This window comes from Camelus dromedarius, chromosome 8 (assembly GCF_036321535.1).
Source record: "Camelus dromedarius isolate mCamDro1 chromosome 8, mCamDro1.pat, whole genome shotgun sequence".
Taxonomy (NCBI): domain Eukaryota; kingdom Metazoa; phylum Chordata; class Mammalia; order Artiodactyla; family Camelidae; genus Camelus; species Camelus dromedarius.
The window spans coordinates 26,334,628-26,352,814 of NC_087443.1; the positions used below are offsets into that span (position 1 = coordinate 26,334,628).

General features: G+C 53.8%; 1 protein-coding gene across 1 annotated transcript in view; it reads left to right on the forward strand.

Moving 5' to 3' along the window:
- ZCCHC24 (zinc finger CCHC-type containing 24) overlaps window positions 1-16,312 on the forward strand; it is a 58,901-nt gene extending 42,589 nt beyond the window's left edge. The window contains exons 3-4 of the mRNA XM_010984106.3: window positions 4,281-4,445; window positions 12,171-16,312. Coding sequence (XP_010982408.1) covers window positions 4,281-4,445; window positions 12,171-12,284 — 279 coding nt within the window. The 3' untranslated portion in view covers window positions 12,285-16,312. The remainder of the gene's footprint in view (window positions 1-4,280; window positions 4,446-12,170) is intronic.
- The last annotated feature ends 1,875 nt before the right edge of the window (window positions 16,313-18,187 follow it).

Below are 18,187 nucleotides of genomic sequence, written 5' to 3' on the forward strand. Positions count from 1 at the left end.
GAAACTCTTTGGCAAGTCCTTCCCTTCCCTGTGCCTCAGTCTCACCATCTATTAAGTGGGTTGATGATATTCCCTGCCCCACAGGGTAATGGGAAGAGTTGAATGGGGGCCTAACAGGTGGTGGAGCCCTGAGCACAAAGCCTAGAACACAAGGGGTGCTTGATAAGTCTGTTCTCTTCACTCCTCCCTTTGTCCTCTGCCGTCTGCATCCCCAGGGCTTCCACAGCCTTCCTCTACCTTTCCTGGTCCCTCCCTGAGGATTCCAGAAGGTGAAGACACCTGCTGATGTTATTCTTTTGCTCGCCACCTCCCCCACAACCCAGGGATGGTGAGCCCCCACCACTGGCGCCCAGGCCTTCCTCCCATCTTTGAGATGTTCCTCTTACAAGTTATGCCCACCAGCCTCAGCCATGGCCTCTGCATCACCTCGCGCACACCTGCTCCCTCTCCGTGCACAAGCCCCAGAAGAGAATCCTTCCGAAATCACTAGTGGTTACTGAGCGCTTACAGTGACCGGCCATGGACCTAAGACCTTCCTGTGCACGAATGCATCGCGTCCCTTTGAAGCCCTGGGAAGGCTTGCCCTGCGCCATCATCCCGGGTTTCTCGTTGCAGAAACCAAGGCACAGAGAGGCTGTGTAACTGCTGAAGGTTTCTCAGATAGTCACAGGCAGAGGCGGAATGCGATCCCAGGCATCTGGTCCTGAAGTCCAGGATCTGAGCCGTGTCTCGTGTGGTGGGGTGTCTGGGCCCTCGCAGTGCCTGGCCTGACTTCAGTGTGCAAACGGTGTACTAAAGATGTTTGGTCCTGGAGGAGGCTGGAGCGCCTGTCTCTGGACCCTGCCCAGCAGCTCACAGTCCCCGATGGAAAGCTCTAGAATGGCGAGTTTTCTAATTCCACAGTGTGAGGGTGCTTCCCAGCTCACCTCCTTGCTCTTCTCTCATCTACCTGCTTCTCCGTTTGGGGCACACACTCTTTTTTTTTTTTTTTTTAAATCTGTGTGGCTTTCCTTCCTGCTCATTTCTGAAGCAGAGACCCTTTGGGAACCGAATCATCAGTCCTGCCCCAATCTTCACCCTTCTCTTGGCTGAGTGCCCCTGGGATGCTTTGAGCCCTCCCTCTGATGCCCTGACCCCTGCCCCTCGTCCCAGCTGCATGAAGCCAGGTGCCAGGTTCCATCGGTGTCTGAACCAAGAGGCCTGCAGAACCAGATCCCGGAGTGGGCCTGGCTGGGCATGGCCCCCACATTCCCACTTCAATCAAGGAGTCTCAGATCCTTTCATCAGTGAGGCACCCCATGCCTCTCCCTCGTCCCCCTTTAAAAACAGGGACCAGAAGAATGAGTTTATCTAGCACTTTTTTTCAGGATTACTGGAGAAGGGAGGCTGTGGAAGTTGTAGGTTCCCAGCATCAGGTAGACAACGTGCCACCGGAAACAGCTGGAGGGCTCACTGCACACCCACTAACTTGACACAACTCAGAGTGCGTTCGGAGTCACCAGGTGGCCTCTCTACTGCAAACTGACCGGACCCCGGCCCTGACTGCATGCTGAGTGTGCCCCTTGGCATCACCAGCCTCTCTCGTAGACCTGACCAGTGCTGACGGCCAGCCTTGACTCGGAGCTCGGGCTGACTCTCTCCCTGGGACATCACGGCTGCCAGGAAGGCCAGTCAGGATCCAAAAGCCATTAGGCATCGGGCCCAAAAGATCAGGGCAGTGTTGTTGTCGCTTTCTAAGTTTAGATTTACACATTCAGCACGTATGTCCCTTTTTAGGGTTTTGCCTGTAATTCTAGCAGGCTGCCACCAAGTGGTGGTAACGGCGCCTGGGCAAGAAAGATGGTTATTGAAGGAAGACATGATGATTCTACATACCGCTATTGTTCTGTATTAGTAAATAGAAATAACTAACACTCCTGTTTTACTTTTATGTTCCAGGCATTGTTCTAAGTGCTTTACTTGTATTATCTCGTTTAATTCTCAGAACAGTCTCTTATGGTAGGTCACTCTTAACCTTCCTGCACCACTTCAGAAATGGGCAAATACCCAGGGACACATGACTGTGCAAACAGACCATCTCATAGCCCACTGCTTCTTAAACTGAATGACGTATGCATTCCCTGGGGCTCCTGTTAAAATGCAGATTCTGATTCAGTAGCTCTAAGGTGGGCCCTGAGATTCTGCATTTCTAACAAGCTCCCAGGCAATGCCGTGATGCCAGTCCGGGAACCACACTTTGACAGTCAGAGTGTAGGGCCTGCCTTAACCGCAAAGGCTGTGAGTGCCAAGGAGGTGACATAAATGCAGGGCGCGGCTGGTCGAGACACAGATGGTGTGGAGGGTACCTTCAGTCGGTCTGATGGCGCAGCCACTCCTTAACCTCAGCTGATAGTCGCCAGCAAGAATTCTGGACCAATGTGGTCATGTTTCTATGTGAAATGTCTCATTTTCAAAAAAATGGGGCAATGAATTCAACTATATAAAATACTAGGCAGCTTATACATGAATGTTCATAGCAGCATTATTCATAGTAGCCCCAAATTACCAACCCAAATGTCTCTGATGAATGAGTAAATAAAGTATGGCATGACCGTACAATGGAGTATTATTTGGCACCAAAAAGGAATGAAGTCCTGATGCACACTGCAACGTGGATGGACCTTAAAAACATTACACTAAGTGAAAGAAGCCAGACGCAAGAGGACAATTATATGATCTACTTACATGAAATGTCTACAATATAAAAATCTACAGAGATGGAAAGTAGATTAGTGGTTGCCTGGATCTGGATGGGGTGAGGAGGTGGCTGGGGGATGGCGAGTGACTGTTAATGAATACAAGGTTTCTTTGGGGAAGTAACAGAAAATTTTCTAAAATTGGATGTAGTGGTGGCTGTATAACTATGAATATGCTAAAACCCACTGAACTGTACACCTTGCACAGGGGAAATGTAGAGTATGTGAATCATATCTCAATAAAGCTTTAAAGAAAAGACATGTAGGAGAGAACTAGCTTCTTTAATACATAAAGTGCAGTTACAAATCAACAAGAAAAATGCCAAACTCAGCAGGAAAAAAAAATCACAAAGGATACAAACTCACAGTTCACAAAGGAAACACAAATGATTCCTAAATGCAAAAATTCCCTCTTGCTCCTAATACAAGACATGTAAGTCGAAGCTACTCTGAGACTTTCTGCCTCTTAGATTGGCAATAATGAGAACACTCGGTGAGGAGATGGGTCATTAAGTTGGCACACCTGCAGCTGTGGTGGGGGGAGGTGGGGAGTGGCAATTATCGTCTTTAAAAATGAAAAGGGTACATATCATTGACCTAGCAATTTCACTTCTAGGAATTTATTCAGCAAATGTACTCTCACACGTGCAAAATTATATATATATACAAGCACACGTATAAATGCAGAGTTATTCATTGTAGCATTGCTTGCAATACAAGAGTAGAAATAATCTAGACATTGTGCAGTAGTGATGGGAAAACACTATGGAACTTGCATGGACTTGAATATTGTGCAACCCTTAAACACAATGCAGTAGCTCTGATTGTACTCATCTGGGCAAAAGACCATATCTATCTATCACCTATCTGTCTATCTATCTATCATCTATCTGTCTGTCTATCTATCTATCATCTATTATCTATCATCTATCTATCTATATCTTTATCTCTGAGATTAGTAAGTGAAAAAGGGAAGATGTAGAACCAAGTATATAATCTGTCTCCATATGAGTGAGGGAAAAGAAAGGGTGGATGTATGCAGGTCTCTGTTACACACATTTGTAAATGGAGAGCCCATCTTTGGGGGTGGTCTAAAGGGAATTAAGACTGCCGCCAGGCAGGGCAGCAGGGTTGAGGGAGGGGAGACACACTTCCACTGCATGCAAGGTTGTTTTCTGCCTGCACTGCAGGCAAGCTGCACCTGAGAGCGCCTGTGTGCAGGTCATATGACCATCAGCTGCTCCTTCATGACATCTGCGTTACAGGAGTAATTCCAGACCCATCGAGTACTTTGCTCCCTTAAATCTAAGAAGATGTGCACCCTCCACCACCTCATCTGTCTTCTGTCCCCTTGGGAGTCTCCCAGCCTTGGGATTCCCTGTGTGCTCTGGGGGAGGCCCTGGTGTTCTCCGTACAGGGGACCAAAGGTGTCTGCACACGAGGACACAGGGTATGAAGGCTGAAGGGGGCGACCCTGGGGACCCTGTGGGGCATCATTTTGGCCTGGTGGGCCCCAGTCCCTTGTGTTTGCTTTCTGTCCTCTAGGCACGCCCCAAAGGCGAGGGTCTGACCCCATACCAGGGCAAAAAGCGCTGCTTCGGCGAGTACAAGTGTCCCAAGTGCAAGAGAAAATGGATGAGCGGGAACTCCTGGGCCAACATGGGGCAGGAGTGCATCAAGTGCCACATCAATGTGTACCCGCACAAGCAGGTGAGCCGGGAGCGCAGCGCTGAGCGCGCGGCGGGGCGGTGTCTCTGAAGGGCGGGCCGAGGGCAGCCTTCCCTTCAGGAGCCTCGGTTTGCTCCTTCCTTCACAGGGGATGAGACTAGATGTGTCCACCTTAGCCCTTTCTTTTGTCATCTCATTGGAAATGGGGACGAGAGGGCCCATTTCCCTGGGAAGGGAAGGAGGATAAAGGGGCAACTGTATGGAGACCATGAGACCACAGACCCCAGTGGATTTTGAAAGTGACAACCTAGGGGTGCGACTGTGACACAGAGGGGGACGCGAGGGCAGCGGGAAGTTTCGTTTGTTCATTCGCCCAGTTGGCTCATGCGTGCAGGGTGGCCACTGTGGGCCAGGTGCTGCGCCATGGGGCCGGTTCCCGAGGGCCCGCCTGCCCTGCAGGGGGTGGCCGAGGCGGCTCATCCCAGGGAGGACCCACTTGCCGCAGGCTGCAGAGAGGAGGCGGCATTTACTCTGGGACCTGAAGGAGGGAAAGAAGCTAGACCTGTCAAAAGAGCGGGGATGGCCATCCTGGGAAGAGGGTGCAGCAGGTGCAAATGCCCTGAGGCTGTAGGACTTGGGGTGCATGAGGCCCAAAGCTCAGTGAAGGAGCAGGGGAGTAGAGTGGGAGAAACTGGGGAGCTAAACGGGGTGATCACCAGAGGAGTGTTGGGGCCTTCACAAGGGGAAACCCTAAGCAACAGGACTTTCAGCTTCATTCTGAGATGATTACTCTGGTTGTGTGTAGAGACTGGTCTGGGGAGGGGGCTGGGAGACATGGGGAGACCATTGGGAAAGCCATGGCCCTAGTCCCTAAGGCAGTGGCTCTGGACCTGGGTCCCACCCAGAGCATCACCGGATTGGATGTGGAAGGTGAGGGAGGAGGGCAGGAACCCGGGAGAACAGCCACACGGTGGCTTGAGCTCCTGAGGGGGTGGAGGTGGTTGTTGCCGAGGTGGGCAGCCTGAGGGCAGTTGGGGCCAGACATAGATGTTCTAGATAAAAGCAAGAGACCTCTGATACATGTTATGTTTGAGATGTTTCCAAAAATCCAGGTCGGGATGTCAAGCAGGCAGTTGGGTTTGTTATTCTGAAGCTCACCTGAGACGTCAAGGTGGTTCATATGTGACTGGGTCCCACTGGCCTGAAGATATTTAGGGAATGAGGAGATTTCCTGCAGAATGAGGACAAAGTGGAGACGGGATTCCTCACACCACGTGCTGTGGAATCCCAGCATTCAGAGGTCAGATGGAGGAGACGCTTCCAGTGAGGAGGGGCAGGGGGGCAGGGAGGGGGGAGGGCGCCATTCCAGGGCACGGGCAGTGGCTGGTATTGAGATGTCAGGTATGATGACAAGGAGAAGTGCCCCTGAGGTTTGGCGATAAGGACGTCGTCCTGCAACTTTGGAGGGGGTGACTCACTTTTACCAAGAGGACCTGTTGAGCTGCAGCCAAGGTTGGAGAACCACTGGAGCCAATGTCCTGCAGGTCGGGGGTAAGGTGGAGTGGAGATGTTGACTCACGGAGGATCTGTTGACTAGGGTGGTGTCCATGGAGCCATGGTGGCAGGGGGAACACCTTCACTGTCCCTCTTGGGCGTTGCTTGTAGAGAGAAGCAGAGAAGTGGGACAGCAGCTGGAGTAGGGGTGATGGGGTCGAGATGGGTGTTAAGAAGATGGGAGAGCCTGGAGCATATTGTAAGCAAATGAGACTGACCCAGAAGAAAGCAAAAGGCTGCTGGTACAGGGAGGGAGGGAGGGAGGTGGGGGGTGACTGGGGAGGGTCATGGGTTTGATGGTGCAGAGAAGGGGGACTTCACTTCCAAGGCTTCTGTTTTCTCAGTGAAATGGAAGATGAGGTTTTCAGCTAAAAGTAAGGGTGAAGAGGGGTGTGGTGGGCTTGGGGAAGGACGAGTGAGGAAGCGAGTCTATCCAAGAAATGTAACCAGACTGGCAAGCAGCATCTGCAGCCCAGGGAGCTTCGAAATCAGCGGCACGCGGGGGTTCGGGGCCAGACATGCGCCGGGAGGGCGTCTCACAGGGAAGAAGGTCAAATGTTTGGGCATATTTGGAAAAGTGTGATGCTGTAAAAGCATGGCCTGGGGGTGTCAGCTAGATGGCAGGGAAGGGGAAGCCAGAGCAGCCCTGATGGAGAGATGGGGCCAGGACTGGGTGGAGTGTGGGAGCCGAGAACTGGACAGAGAGCAGGTTTCTGAAGACCAAGTCCATGGTGTGGCTGAGGGGGCAGTGGGAGAGGTCACTGCTGGTGAGGGAGTCGGGGCAATGAGGAGCCAGGGGTGGGGATGGGTAAGCTGAGTCACCGAGAAGGATGGCAGGAACAGGGAGCGGAGGAGCCTGCAAGGCAATGGAGGCAGGAGAGTTGGGGAGTCTCCCCTGGGGCAGTGATGTCAGGCTGAGCTCTGATGGGGCAGTGGAGTGGGAGTGGCAGAGAGGGGAGGCTGCACTTCTGGTAAGGGAACAGCATGTGTGAAGTGGAGAGGACAGGGCTGGGCACAGAGCATTGGAGGAGCTGAGGGGTGAAGCAGAGTGCAGAGGGAGGGGCCAGCTTGGCCGCCATGGCATGGAATTTGGTCTTTGGAGCATCTGGGAGCTGTCCGAGAGGACTCTCAGGGTTGAAACATTCTGTGATTTTATGACCCTTGTGCAAGTCTCCATTCCCTCTGTTTGTAGACTCTCCATCCTCCCATCCCCAAGGGTTTCCGTGGTTCCCATCACCCACGCTGTCACATGCAGGCAAAGAGACGGGAAGCTGGCCCTACAGCCGAGTGACGAGGGGTCCCTTAGTGGAGGGGCCTGACCCACCACCTAATGGCACTGAGGGACACACCGAGGCCCCAGAGTGCCAAGCTAGGCTTGATGACCCAGTGGGCACAGGGCACGTGATATGCACCTGGTATTTTAGGAGCACATCCGGGGATGGGGCCAAAGGTGGGCAGCGTAAGGAGACACCGCATCCTGGTTGCTGAAGTCTCTGGGCAATTCCTGAGCAGGTCTGGACCCCGAGTCCAAATACACCTCCCCAGATGTCTGACCGTCAGCACATTCGCCCCTGGGTTGAACTGTGCTCTCCCAGGGCCCTTGGGTGTGGCCTGTGCTGTGCAGAGAGGTTCCTTCTTTCCCTAGACAACTTCTTTGAGGGCTGCTCGCCAGGTCTGTGCAGGCACTGAAGGAATAAGAAGGTCAGGGGATGCCAGGCCTTCCTGGAGCTTCCTCTCCAGCCCAAGGGTCAGGATTCCATCAGACAGGGTTAGCAACTGGCATTCAGAGAACTCTTGGCCCCAGTCACAGCTGTGATCACCCTCCGGGTGCTGTTTGCTGAGCCCCCGCACGCTCTTCCTGTGTGCTCGGCCCTCAGACTGGGCGTCCTGTTCATCCCACTTCACAGGGAGAGAATGTGCAGTCCTGAGAAGCCACATAGAGGTGGTGCCTCGGGCTGAATTTGCACTTGTGTTTGGAGCCCTGCCCTGAGGCCAGGCAGGCCTCTGTCTATGTCCCAGCTCTGCCCTCCTGTACTGAGTAGGGTGAAGCAAAAAACTCGGCTGGGCTCCCAGTGCAGGAGAGAGGAGGCTGGACTGCAGGGGGGGTCTGCACTGGAGAGGCCAGGAATTGGGAAAATTAGGACAGCAGTGTGCTCCTGTGTTACACCTTTGTCCTCTCAGCCACCCCAGGAGGTCAGCTCCCTCATCTCCCCATTTTACAGAGGAGGAAACTGAGGCAACGGGAATAAATGACTCACCCAAGTTCAGTAGAGAAGTTGGGATCCATGAAAAGCGATCAAGTTTGGGGCTGGAGGAGAACACAGAGTCTGGAAGGGGCAGATGATCAGCCTCGGGGGAAGGTGGGGAGCAGTGAGGTCAGGTCAGGGTGGCTGGCTGGGGAGGGGAGTCAGGAATGGGCCAGTTCCTGCAGAGGCTCAGACGGACGGTGCTTGGTTCTGTGCTATGGGGTCTGGGAGGCTCAGTCCTTATGACTCTCACACCTCTGTGACCTCAGCAGAGAGGCAGGGCCCGGGCCATGCACCCAAGTCCACTGGGACCCAACCCCCCGTATTGCCTAGCACCCCTTCCAGATGCCAGGCTCATTCCTGGCTGGACCCATCATTCCCCAGGCCGGCAATGCCCTTACCTGCTTCATCGTCTCCATCCTGCAAAGCTCAGTCCAACCACGGCCTCCCCGACCGTCACCTCCCCTCCTCACTCAGGTTGGAGTCTCCTAGGCCCAATGTGGAAGAGTCTTCCAAGAGCATGTGGCTCTGCTCTTCCCTCTCCCAGTCATTCAGCCCTTGTTTGTCGAGCACCTACTGTGTGCAATGGGGAGACTGAGGCCCAGAGAGGAGATGGGACTTGAGCAAGGTGACTCAGCCAGCCAGCGTCAAGGGGGTCTGGGACCCAGGTCTCCCCCTGCCCTGCCCCCCACAGGGCCTTGCCCCCTCAGGGAAGTGGCAAGCTGGGCAGAGGGCTGAGGGGCTGGTGGCCCTGCCAGACCCCCCAGCAGTCAGGAGCCTTTGAAGAGCTAAGAGGAGGGGCTTGGAGTGTCTGCTGTCCCCCTGAACTCTCCCACCCCCCACAGTGGAGAGGGGCTGCTTTATTTCTCCTGCCCCCGAGCTCTGACCCGCACAGCATCCCCCTCCTGAGAACCCTCCACCGCCCCCGCCTCCCTCCCCTCCACATCTGTTTCCCGTCAGGCTCCAGCTGTGGCTCCCCCCTGCCAGCCCTGCCCCCCATGAGAAGAAAACACGAATGGGCTTTGCCTCACTGCAGGGGGTGGGGATGGCCCTGGGGTGATCAATCCCAGCTGCTGAATGTTTTCCCTCCGCAGAGGGAAGGCGCCTTGACAGCTTCCCCAGTTCCTCCACCCAGCGCCTGGGCAGGGCTCAGCCAGGACCTGTGGAGGGAAGGGGCACTGAGAGGGTCTCACAGCCAAGAAAAGGGGATGGCCAGGATACTGCAAGGGCATTTCCACAGGGACTCAGCTGATTCACCCTGCTCCCAGCCTGCCCTCTCTACATAATAATAATAATAGTAATAATACATGATATTAAACTGACCAAAACACTTTGCTCTTTATGTGCCAGGCACTGTTCTAATAACTTTGCATTTATTAACTTATTTATTTACTCTTCACAGCAAACGCATCAAGTAGGTACTCTGATTAGCCCACTGTATAGAGAACAGTTGAGGCACAGAGAGGTTAAGTGACTGTCAGGAGGTCACACAGCAATTATGAAATCTTGCAGAGCTCTTTATGGTTAGAAAGTATCTTAAGTCAGTCATCTCACTTACTTCTCTCCCTGTCACACGTACAGCAACTGTTATTAACCTCCTGCCCAGGTTACAGAAGGGCAAGTTAAGGTTCTAGAGGAGAAAGTTCTTGCCCAGCAGCCCTTGGCAGACAGGTCAAGCTGCAGGTCACTGGCAAGACCCTTAATGTCTTGGAGCCTTGGTTTCCTCATCTGTAATGTATGAGGATAATAATATGTCCCTCACTGGAAGGCTGTGAGGTTAGGCGGTATGATTATGTGGCAGCGCTTTGCAAAGTGTAAACCATGGGGAGCAAGGGTGGAAGGCGGGTTCGGGGAGGGGCCCGGGCCAGCATGAAGAGCTGGGGAGAGGAGCTGGAAAGCAGGCTGGGTTTAGTCTGGGAGAGGGAAGACTTCAGAGCCGCCCACATCGGACCTTTTGGGGGTGAGCAGACAGTCTGCGTGGCCCATGCCACGGATGGGGGTTGGGGACCCAGAGTTCAGCCCAAGATCAGGAAGCATCTCTTGTAGGGCAGGCAATGAGCTGAGCCAGCAGGGAGCTCCCCAACCGCCAGGCTTGTAGGTGGTGCCTGGAGGATTCCGTAGGTGTCCATCAGGGTGTTTGGAGAGCAGGGGATGTGACCTTCCCAGGCCATCCAGCTTGGAATCAGGGCTTCAACTTTTAGTGACCCTCTACCAGCTGGTTTCCCCTCCTAATATTAATAATAATAAACAGCATTAATAACTTTTCTATGCTATGCCCTTTCTACTTGTGATCTTCCTTGCATTGTAACAATCTCATGAGAAAAGTGTTATCAGCATTCCCTTTTACAGACGAAGAAGTGGAGGATCAGAGGGGTGAGGTGGCTTGTCCAAGGTCACACAGCTCATAGATAGTTTGAGCCTGGGTCTGATATGAAGGCAAACTTTTCCTCCTCTCCCCTGACCAGGAAAGCCAGTCATCTGAAAGCTTCTTGAGATGAGGCCAAGGCCCCTGCCCTTTTCTTGAGATCCCCCCAGTGTGGCTTTGGGCCTGGAAGCATAGGGATGGGCTTTAAGACCCTGGATCAGAACCCTGCCCACCCACAGTCAGCACACTCTGACTTGTCCATTCCGCACCTGCTCTGAGTGTCAGCTTCAGGCCAGGTACTGTGTACTTGGGCAGAAAAGCCAAGTGTGCTACTTTTGAGCAGTTTTCAGCCTTTCCTGGGGGGTGGGGTGGGGGGAGTGGGGAGAGCTCATGCTCACCTTCCTTCCAGGACCATCCTGGGTCCTGGTCACTGGCACCAAGGCCCACTGGCACCATCAGTTCCTGCCCCCTGTCCTCGGCATGTGGCTCCCAGCTGGCCCTGACCAGCTTCCTTTGAGTTTCCCCCAGTCCGTGCAGGGGACCCTGCTGCAGGGAGGGGTTCTGGGCAGGCATTCCAGCTGCCAGCCAAGAAACTGTCTGCCTCAGGAGGTGTGCCTACTAGCCTCCGTACATTTTCCAGAGAAATGAGTCTTTACTGGCTTTTGAGAGCCAGGATTGGAGGGACAGAGGGAGCAGGGAAGCCTCCAGTGTAACAGAAATGCGCTTGTGTGCCCAACACTGCTCAGTTTACAAACATCTAGACATCTGACTCCTCCCTATAAACGAGCTGCTGCAACAGCCCACTTTACAGATGTGGAAACCGAGGCTCTCTGAAGCCACACCGTGGCTGAATAGCATCGTGGGTCTGGCAAGTCACCTCCTTTCTCTGGGCCTCAGTTTCTCTGTTAAAAAAACACCTAGCTGCTCAACAAATGGGGCAGGCACCGTGCCAGGCCCAGGGCTGAGGGACCGATCAGAACACTGGCTGCTGACCTCACAGAGCTAAGAGCTGGCTGTACCCCAAGCCTGAAACTCCGTGACTGTGTCCAGGTTACACTCCTTGAGTCTTGAGGCCGTGGGAGCAAGTTTGGGGGTGACAAGTGGTCTGGGAAGAAGCAGTGGGTGCCAGGAATCAGGAGATGTGGCCCGGGGCTCCCTGGTGCTGGGCCTCAGTTTCCTCATCTGGATAATATCTGCCCATCTGTCCTGCCCTCTGTGGGCTTCAGGCAGTGGCTGCTCAGAGGACAGGGGAAGGTAAAGTGGGATCTGGACCTTGGGCTCTGGGTACAAGACGCCCTCCTACAGCCCCAGCCCCAGCCCAAGGCCTCAGCCTGTGCCTCCTGGGACATAAGTTGCCTGCAGCAGACGAGAGGCGGGAAGGGTCCTGGGTGCTTTGGGAACAACCTCTGTGACTACAGGCACACTCGCTCTCTCTGGGCCCACCTTGTGTATCTGCCTCCCTCCTCCTGCCTGTCTGTCTGTCTGTTTCTCTGTGCCTCTCTCTGTATCTGTCTCACTCTCCCTGCCTCTTTTTGTGTTTCTGTCTTCCTCTCTACCCCGACCTCCCCGCCCTTGGGCCCTCTTTCTCCTTCCTCTCTGTAGAGACCCCTGGAGAAGCCCGATGGCCTGGACGTGTCCGACCAGAGCAAGGAGCACCCCCAGCACCTCTGTGAGAAGTGCAAGGTGCTCGGCTACTACTGCCGGCGAGTGCAGTGACCTGGCGCCCACGGCTCCCCCGCCACCGCCGCCCTCCTGCCAGCCCAGAAGGCACCGCCTCACCTGCGTGTCCCCGTGTGCACACGTGAGGGCATCCTCGCAGGCTTACAGGTCTGGGGAGGGTGGTCTTTGGTCCTCGGCTCATGTATGTTAACAAAGTGTTACTGACGTAGCTGTCCCCAAAGGAGGCTGTATCTCCGGGACTCTGTCCAGGTGGCCTGGGTCTGTGGCGGGGGGATGGGGTGAGCAGAGGCCAGCGCACAGGACCCACAGAGGCCTTGGTATCTCCCGCAGACTCTCCTCTGAGACTCCCTTTGGGGTGAGCAGCCTTGTTTTGGCCACAAGTGCACTAAATTTACTGTGAATCCCAAAGCCTGCAGGGGACTATCTCCCCGAGGCCAGCCAGGCCGCCTTCTCCTCCCCAGAACCTTCCAGTCTGTCCCATGTGAAAAGCCACTCTTGCAAAGCCCTTGTTTTCTAAGTCAGCACTCATGGCGAGCTGACACCTGTTCTAACAGCTGCTGGGGAGTGGGCATCTCTGCCCCCTGCCACTTTGAGCCCCAAACCTGACAGTCTCTGACGTCACTGGCATTGCACAACCCCCCCACCCACCATACACCCAGAGGTCAGGGACAGGGAGGCACTGAATGTTGGACAGTGTTCCCAAGGTGTGAGCTGGGACACGTCAGGCACGCCTCCCTCCTCCCCCACCACATCCTTTCCCGCTTGCTTGGATTTTGTCGTCCCCAGTCCCTTCCCTTCTCTTTCCCTTCCCACCCACACTGGGGGGCCGCCCCCAAGGAAGCTGTAGGGCCCAGCAGGGAAGCCTCTCTTGCAGGGAGGACATAGGCCTGGCAGCCCGAAGATGCAGGTTTTGATGCTGGCCCTGCCTGTGACACACTACAGAACCTTGGGTAGGATTCTCACCGCTGGGCCTCCGTTTCCCCACTAGTTAAGTGACAGACACCAGAGAGCCGAGAGGCCTGTTTCTCTTCTGATGTTCTGGGATGCGACCTGGCTGGGTGCCGTCTCCTGGAGCAGAGAGCTTTACTTGGAGAGTTTCCCTGGGTCCGGTCTCCCGCACTATCACTCGTCAATCGGTCACTTAAGAAATCACGCAGAGGGATGCCGGTCCTCCCCTGTCACCCCCCTGCAGCCCCAGTCCTGCCTATTGTCCCCCACCCTGCAAACGTGAAGGAGAAGGGTCCCCCTCCTCCTCACACAGGCGACCCCAAGACAAGCTACAGAACCTCTCGTTTGCGAAGTGGGGGTGATGATTCCTACCTCCCGTGGGGCGGGGAGGCCTCTTGGCGCTCACATTGGCCAGGGTGGCGCTGTCCTTGCTAGCGGGAGGGATCTCCCTCCTCTCTGCTCCCTCCCCAGTGAGAAGCCCTGTTTTTATTGTCATATTACCCTTCCTTTCTCCCAGGGGAACCGGCTGTCAGGGCTGGGTCACTTGATGTTGCTCCAACATTATGCCTCTGTGGGAAAAAAAAAAAAATCAGACCACGAAAGGGGCCTGAAATTCAGTGTTTACCACGGACACCCAACCCGTGTCCAGTCGCCTCTTGTTTTCAAATGAAAATGCTTTGTACAACTGAGGAGTTACAGCAAAGTGTTAATTAGGGATCCAGGGAGTGAGCTGAAGAGACAGAGTGAGAGTATTTGCAGCCAGAGGGCTGCAGGGTAGATTTGGGGGGGCCTTGCCCTCTGAGCACTTAAGAAGGGGAGTCTTTGATCCAGCCTGAGCCCTGCAGCTGCCTCCCTCTGGCCCGCAGGGGCAGGATGCCTGCCCCCGACTGTGAACACGCTCACCGCCCACTGAGGAATCCCCCCCAGCTGCTCCCTGCCCGCCCCATGTTGTCAAGGTGAGCTGGAGCCACTCTGGCCCGGGGCTCCCTGGCCTGGAGGAGAAGCTGTTACTGTCAGTCATCCTAGCACCCTGCGACAACCTGCAACAATGTTCACAGCAGTGGGCCGTGCGCTGGTCTCTGTTGTGAGGACCAGGCCCCAGGCATTCCAGGGACCCGGCCCCACAGGGGGACCTCAGCCTTGGGTCACGCGTGGGCTGTAGTCATGGGGGAAGTCCACACCCTAGAAAGAACTCAGGCTCCAGACCTCCTGGAGGTCAGGGCCTTCCACAGGCCAACAGGAGAAGGAATGTCACCCCAAAGTGACCTTTGCAGTGGTCTTGTCCAGCTGGCAGCCAGTGCCCCTGCCATCTGTGCAAAGCCGGGGCTGGGCCCTCCTGCCTGAGAGGCCCTTCTGCACTGCCCCTCCCTGCACTGTTCTGGCTGAATTTGGGAGCTCTCCGTGGTCAGCGAAAGCCACTGCTATCCAGACCCGTGCTGTGAGAATTAAGTGCTCAGAGGGCCTGGGCGCCCGAGAGACAAGAAAGTGTGTGGTTTTAGTACGTTCAAAAGGGACAATCGCTTGCAGTTAGTAGATCTAGCGATCTAGTTGGGAGGTCATGGTGTTTACCCCATATGAAGTATTCGATAGTTCTACGTGTGAATTTGTATTTATTTTGAGTTATACTTGACACAGAATTCCTTTTTTTTTTTTTTTAAAGAAAAATACTATGTGTGTATTTTGAAAAGAAAATTCATGGATGTTAAAATTTCTGCATGGTTTCCAATTTTTCTCACAACACTGAATTTGTTACCTTCTCCCGAAAAATCTTCAGAGTGATTTTTGTTTGTATATATTTGAGGGCCTTTTTAAAAAAAAAAGAAAAAGAAAAAGAAAAAGAAAAGAAAAATACAATTGCTTGATTTTTGACATTAAAAAAATACACAGAAAGAGAGGCATTTTCAAAATTTCAGAGCTTTCAGGAGGGCAATAGAATATCAAACGAAGATTTCTGGAAGCATTTTGCAAATCTTCTGTTTGAGCTGCAAGAAAATATTTATGGTGAGAACTTTTTCCTTTTGTTTTTTTTTGTTTTGTTTTTTTTTGGTTTGATTTTTTACTATGCTTTGGTCTGTAAAAAGTCTGCAACTGAATTACATGAAGAAGGAAATATTGTCTACATAGAATATTATATGAAGTTGGTACATAATTCTGATGAGGAAAAAAAATCTTTGCAATCCTTTAAGCCATATTATTGTTATTCTCTGTTGTTTCCCTTGGATGAAAATATCAGTATTAAGTAGCCGGCATATTATTCAAGTGCTTAGACTTATTAATATGTTCCTGTCCTGTATTTATACGTATGTGTATTTTGGAAAGTATTGCCTTTTTTAAGGGAAGCTATTATTAGATACTTAGTGAAAAAGGGAATGGTGAGCCCTTTGAGCCTCTTCAGCTGAGGATAACACAGCATTATAATCCATTCTCTCGCACCTTCTTATTATTATCTTGTTATTTTGGTTATTAATCTTGTGGGGGGCGGGAGAGAGCCGGGGAGGAGGGCGCGTGGGACTAGCCCCTCCATGGTCGGTCAGCTCCAAAGATGGCCTCCTCAGCCTGGTCCAGGGCTCCCGGTGGTCAGAAGGGCCCAAGGAGGGAAGAGACAGCAGGAGGCGGACTTCTACACGCTGCCCGCTTTGGAGCTTTGCCGTCTGAGCCATGCCTCGGGGCCCCATGCTCTTTGAACTTGGATTTGTCACCCAGAGCCCTTACACCTGCCCTCCGGCATCTAATGGACTTGAATCTCCTCTAAATGAATATTTAATCCAGCATCACTACATCGTAGCCCAGTGCAACAACTAACCCTGAAGTTTGGGAGGCGTTCGGCCTGCAGGAGTTCATCGCTCTCTGTTGCCAACCTCACCGTTTGACCTCCTGCACTCCAGTGTGGTGACCCTGTCCGTGTTTTTATCTGTTAATACTGTGTGTTCAGCTAAAAAGACAAACAGAACCCGTGGGCCAGCTCGGAGGGTGCGTGGAGAAGGCTCCCGACCTCTCCCGAGGGCCGCCCTCGGGATGGCATTCCGTCGTGTGCCTTATTCCTGGAGAATCTGTATACGGCCTGCCTAGAGAAATATAGCCTTTTCATGCTGTATTAAAAGGACTTTTAAAAGCAAGAGAGGCTCCTGGGTTTCCTTGTTTATACAGAGCCTCGGTGAGAAGCTGGACGTTTTCGCAGATGTGGGAGGCCAAGCTGGGTGGGGGGACCTGGGGCCGCCCCAAGTCTGCTCTCCCGCACCTGGGACACCTTGTCCGTATCCTACCTCCACACCAGTGACTTGCCTCCTCCTGGCCCCTCTGTCCCCAAGTGGACGCTCTGGGGTGAGGGCCCTCCCCAAGCGGGGCCCCAGACTGGGCGAGATTGTCAGCACATGAGGTCACAACTAGCTCAGCTATGGGACGCCGGTGACCATATATAGGAGTGAATCTTCCTTGGAGACGGCAGCCCTGGGCCTCGCTACTGCTTCTCCCACTTGGCCGTCTCGCCAAGACAGGGATGTGGGCCTCAGACGCTGGGCATCCCACAGTGAGCAAAGGCAAGGGTCCCAGCTCCCGGGAAGCCCCTGGGAGAGGGAACAGAGGGCTCTTCTTCTGAGCAAGGGCCGGGCTGGGCTGTCTCGAGCTGGGGCTCTGGCTGAGGGAAGCCACAACTCACAGGGCCTGGAGCCACAGCGAAGCAAGGCGTAAGAAGCCCCCCGCATGCAGAGCCCTGCAGCCCAGGACCAGTGGCTCAACCTGGCTGCTCACCAGAATCACCTATAGGAGCCTTGGTCACACCCCCAGGGATACTGGAGAAATTGGCCTGGGTGTCCTCAAGTTCTGAAAGCCCCTGATCAGCAGAAAATGCGAAGTTGGGAAGCACCGGGTTTTGAAATGGTCCTTGTGGGCCTAGGGGGCCGGCGGTGATGGCAGTGAGGCAGCTGGTGGGCTGGGGCGCTGGCTCCCTGGAGGGCCATCCCATCTCCACTCCAGCTTGCTACAATTGAAGAATACACTGCCTGAGGTTGGGCGGGGAGTGGCAGGGCAGGGGGAGGTGGGGACTAGAAATCCAGGTTGTTAAGTGAAATTTTCCAATTTTTAAATTTTGCCAACTAGTTTATTAAATTTTTAAATAGCCAAACTATATGTCTGTGGGCCAGCCCATGCCTCCAGACCGCAACCTCTGAGACGAGGCAGAGAAATCAAATTGTGAGTCTTTGGGATCAGGGACCATAGATGGGGGAGGGGTGGGGGGCAAGCTTCCAGGTCAGCCCTACATCCCTTGCTGTGTGACCCTGAGCAGTTTGCCTGGCCTCTCTGAGCCTCAGCTTCTGCCAGATACCGTGTGGATAAGATGGCCCAGTGAACCCAAGGCCCAGCCTATGACTAGGCACCTGGGTGTTGGGTGGGAGGGTGGCCAGCAGCTGTGGATCTCTGGCTCAGGCCAGAGGGCACACAGGAAGTCCAAGGGGGAGCAGAGCCTCCAACCCAGGAAGCTGGTTCATTTGCTCACTCACTGAGCACCCACGGTGCTGAGGCTGAGGCTTCAAGTTTCGATTATCTGCCCTTGTGTGTTGTATGCATGCACCCATGTATTTGTTTTGTTTTGCTTTCCATGGAAAGAAAACAAATCCAAGGCAAATACAGCCTGCGTTTCAAAATCTCCCAGAGCCGTGGAAACCAGTAATTCCCCTGGACAGGAAGGATTTCCGGCTGGACTTTTTTTTGGTTCGTTTGGCCTAGTTTTTTGGGGGGATGGGGGAGCCAGTAATTAGGGTTTTTTTTAAATTTATTTATTTATAATGGAGGCACTGGGAGTTGAACCCAGGACCTTATGCATGCTAAGCACACACTCTACCACTGAGCTATACGCTCCCCCTCCACCAGCTGGACCCAATGTCCATATCCAGCAGCAGCTGCTGAGAGTGGAGAGAGCAGAGTCCATGCAGAAAGGGACGTCAGGGGACCCAGAGAAGAGGGCCCGCTCTGGGCCACCCTTGCCTCCCTCCCTC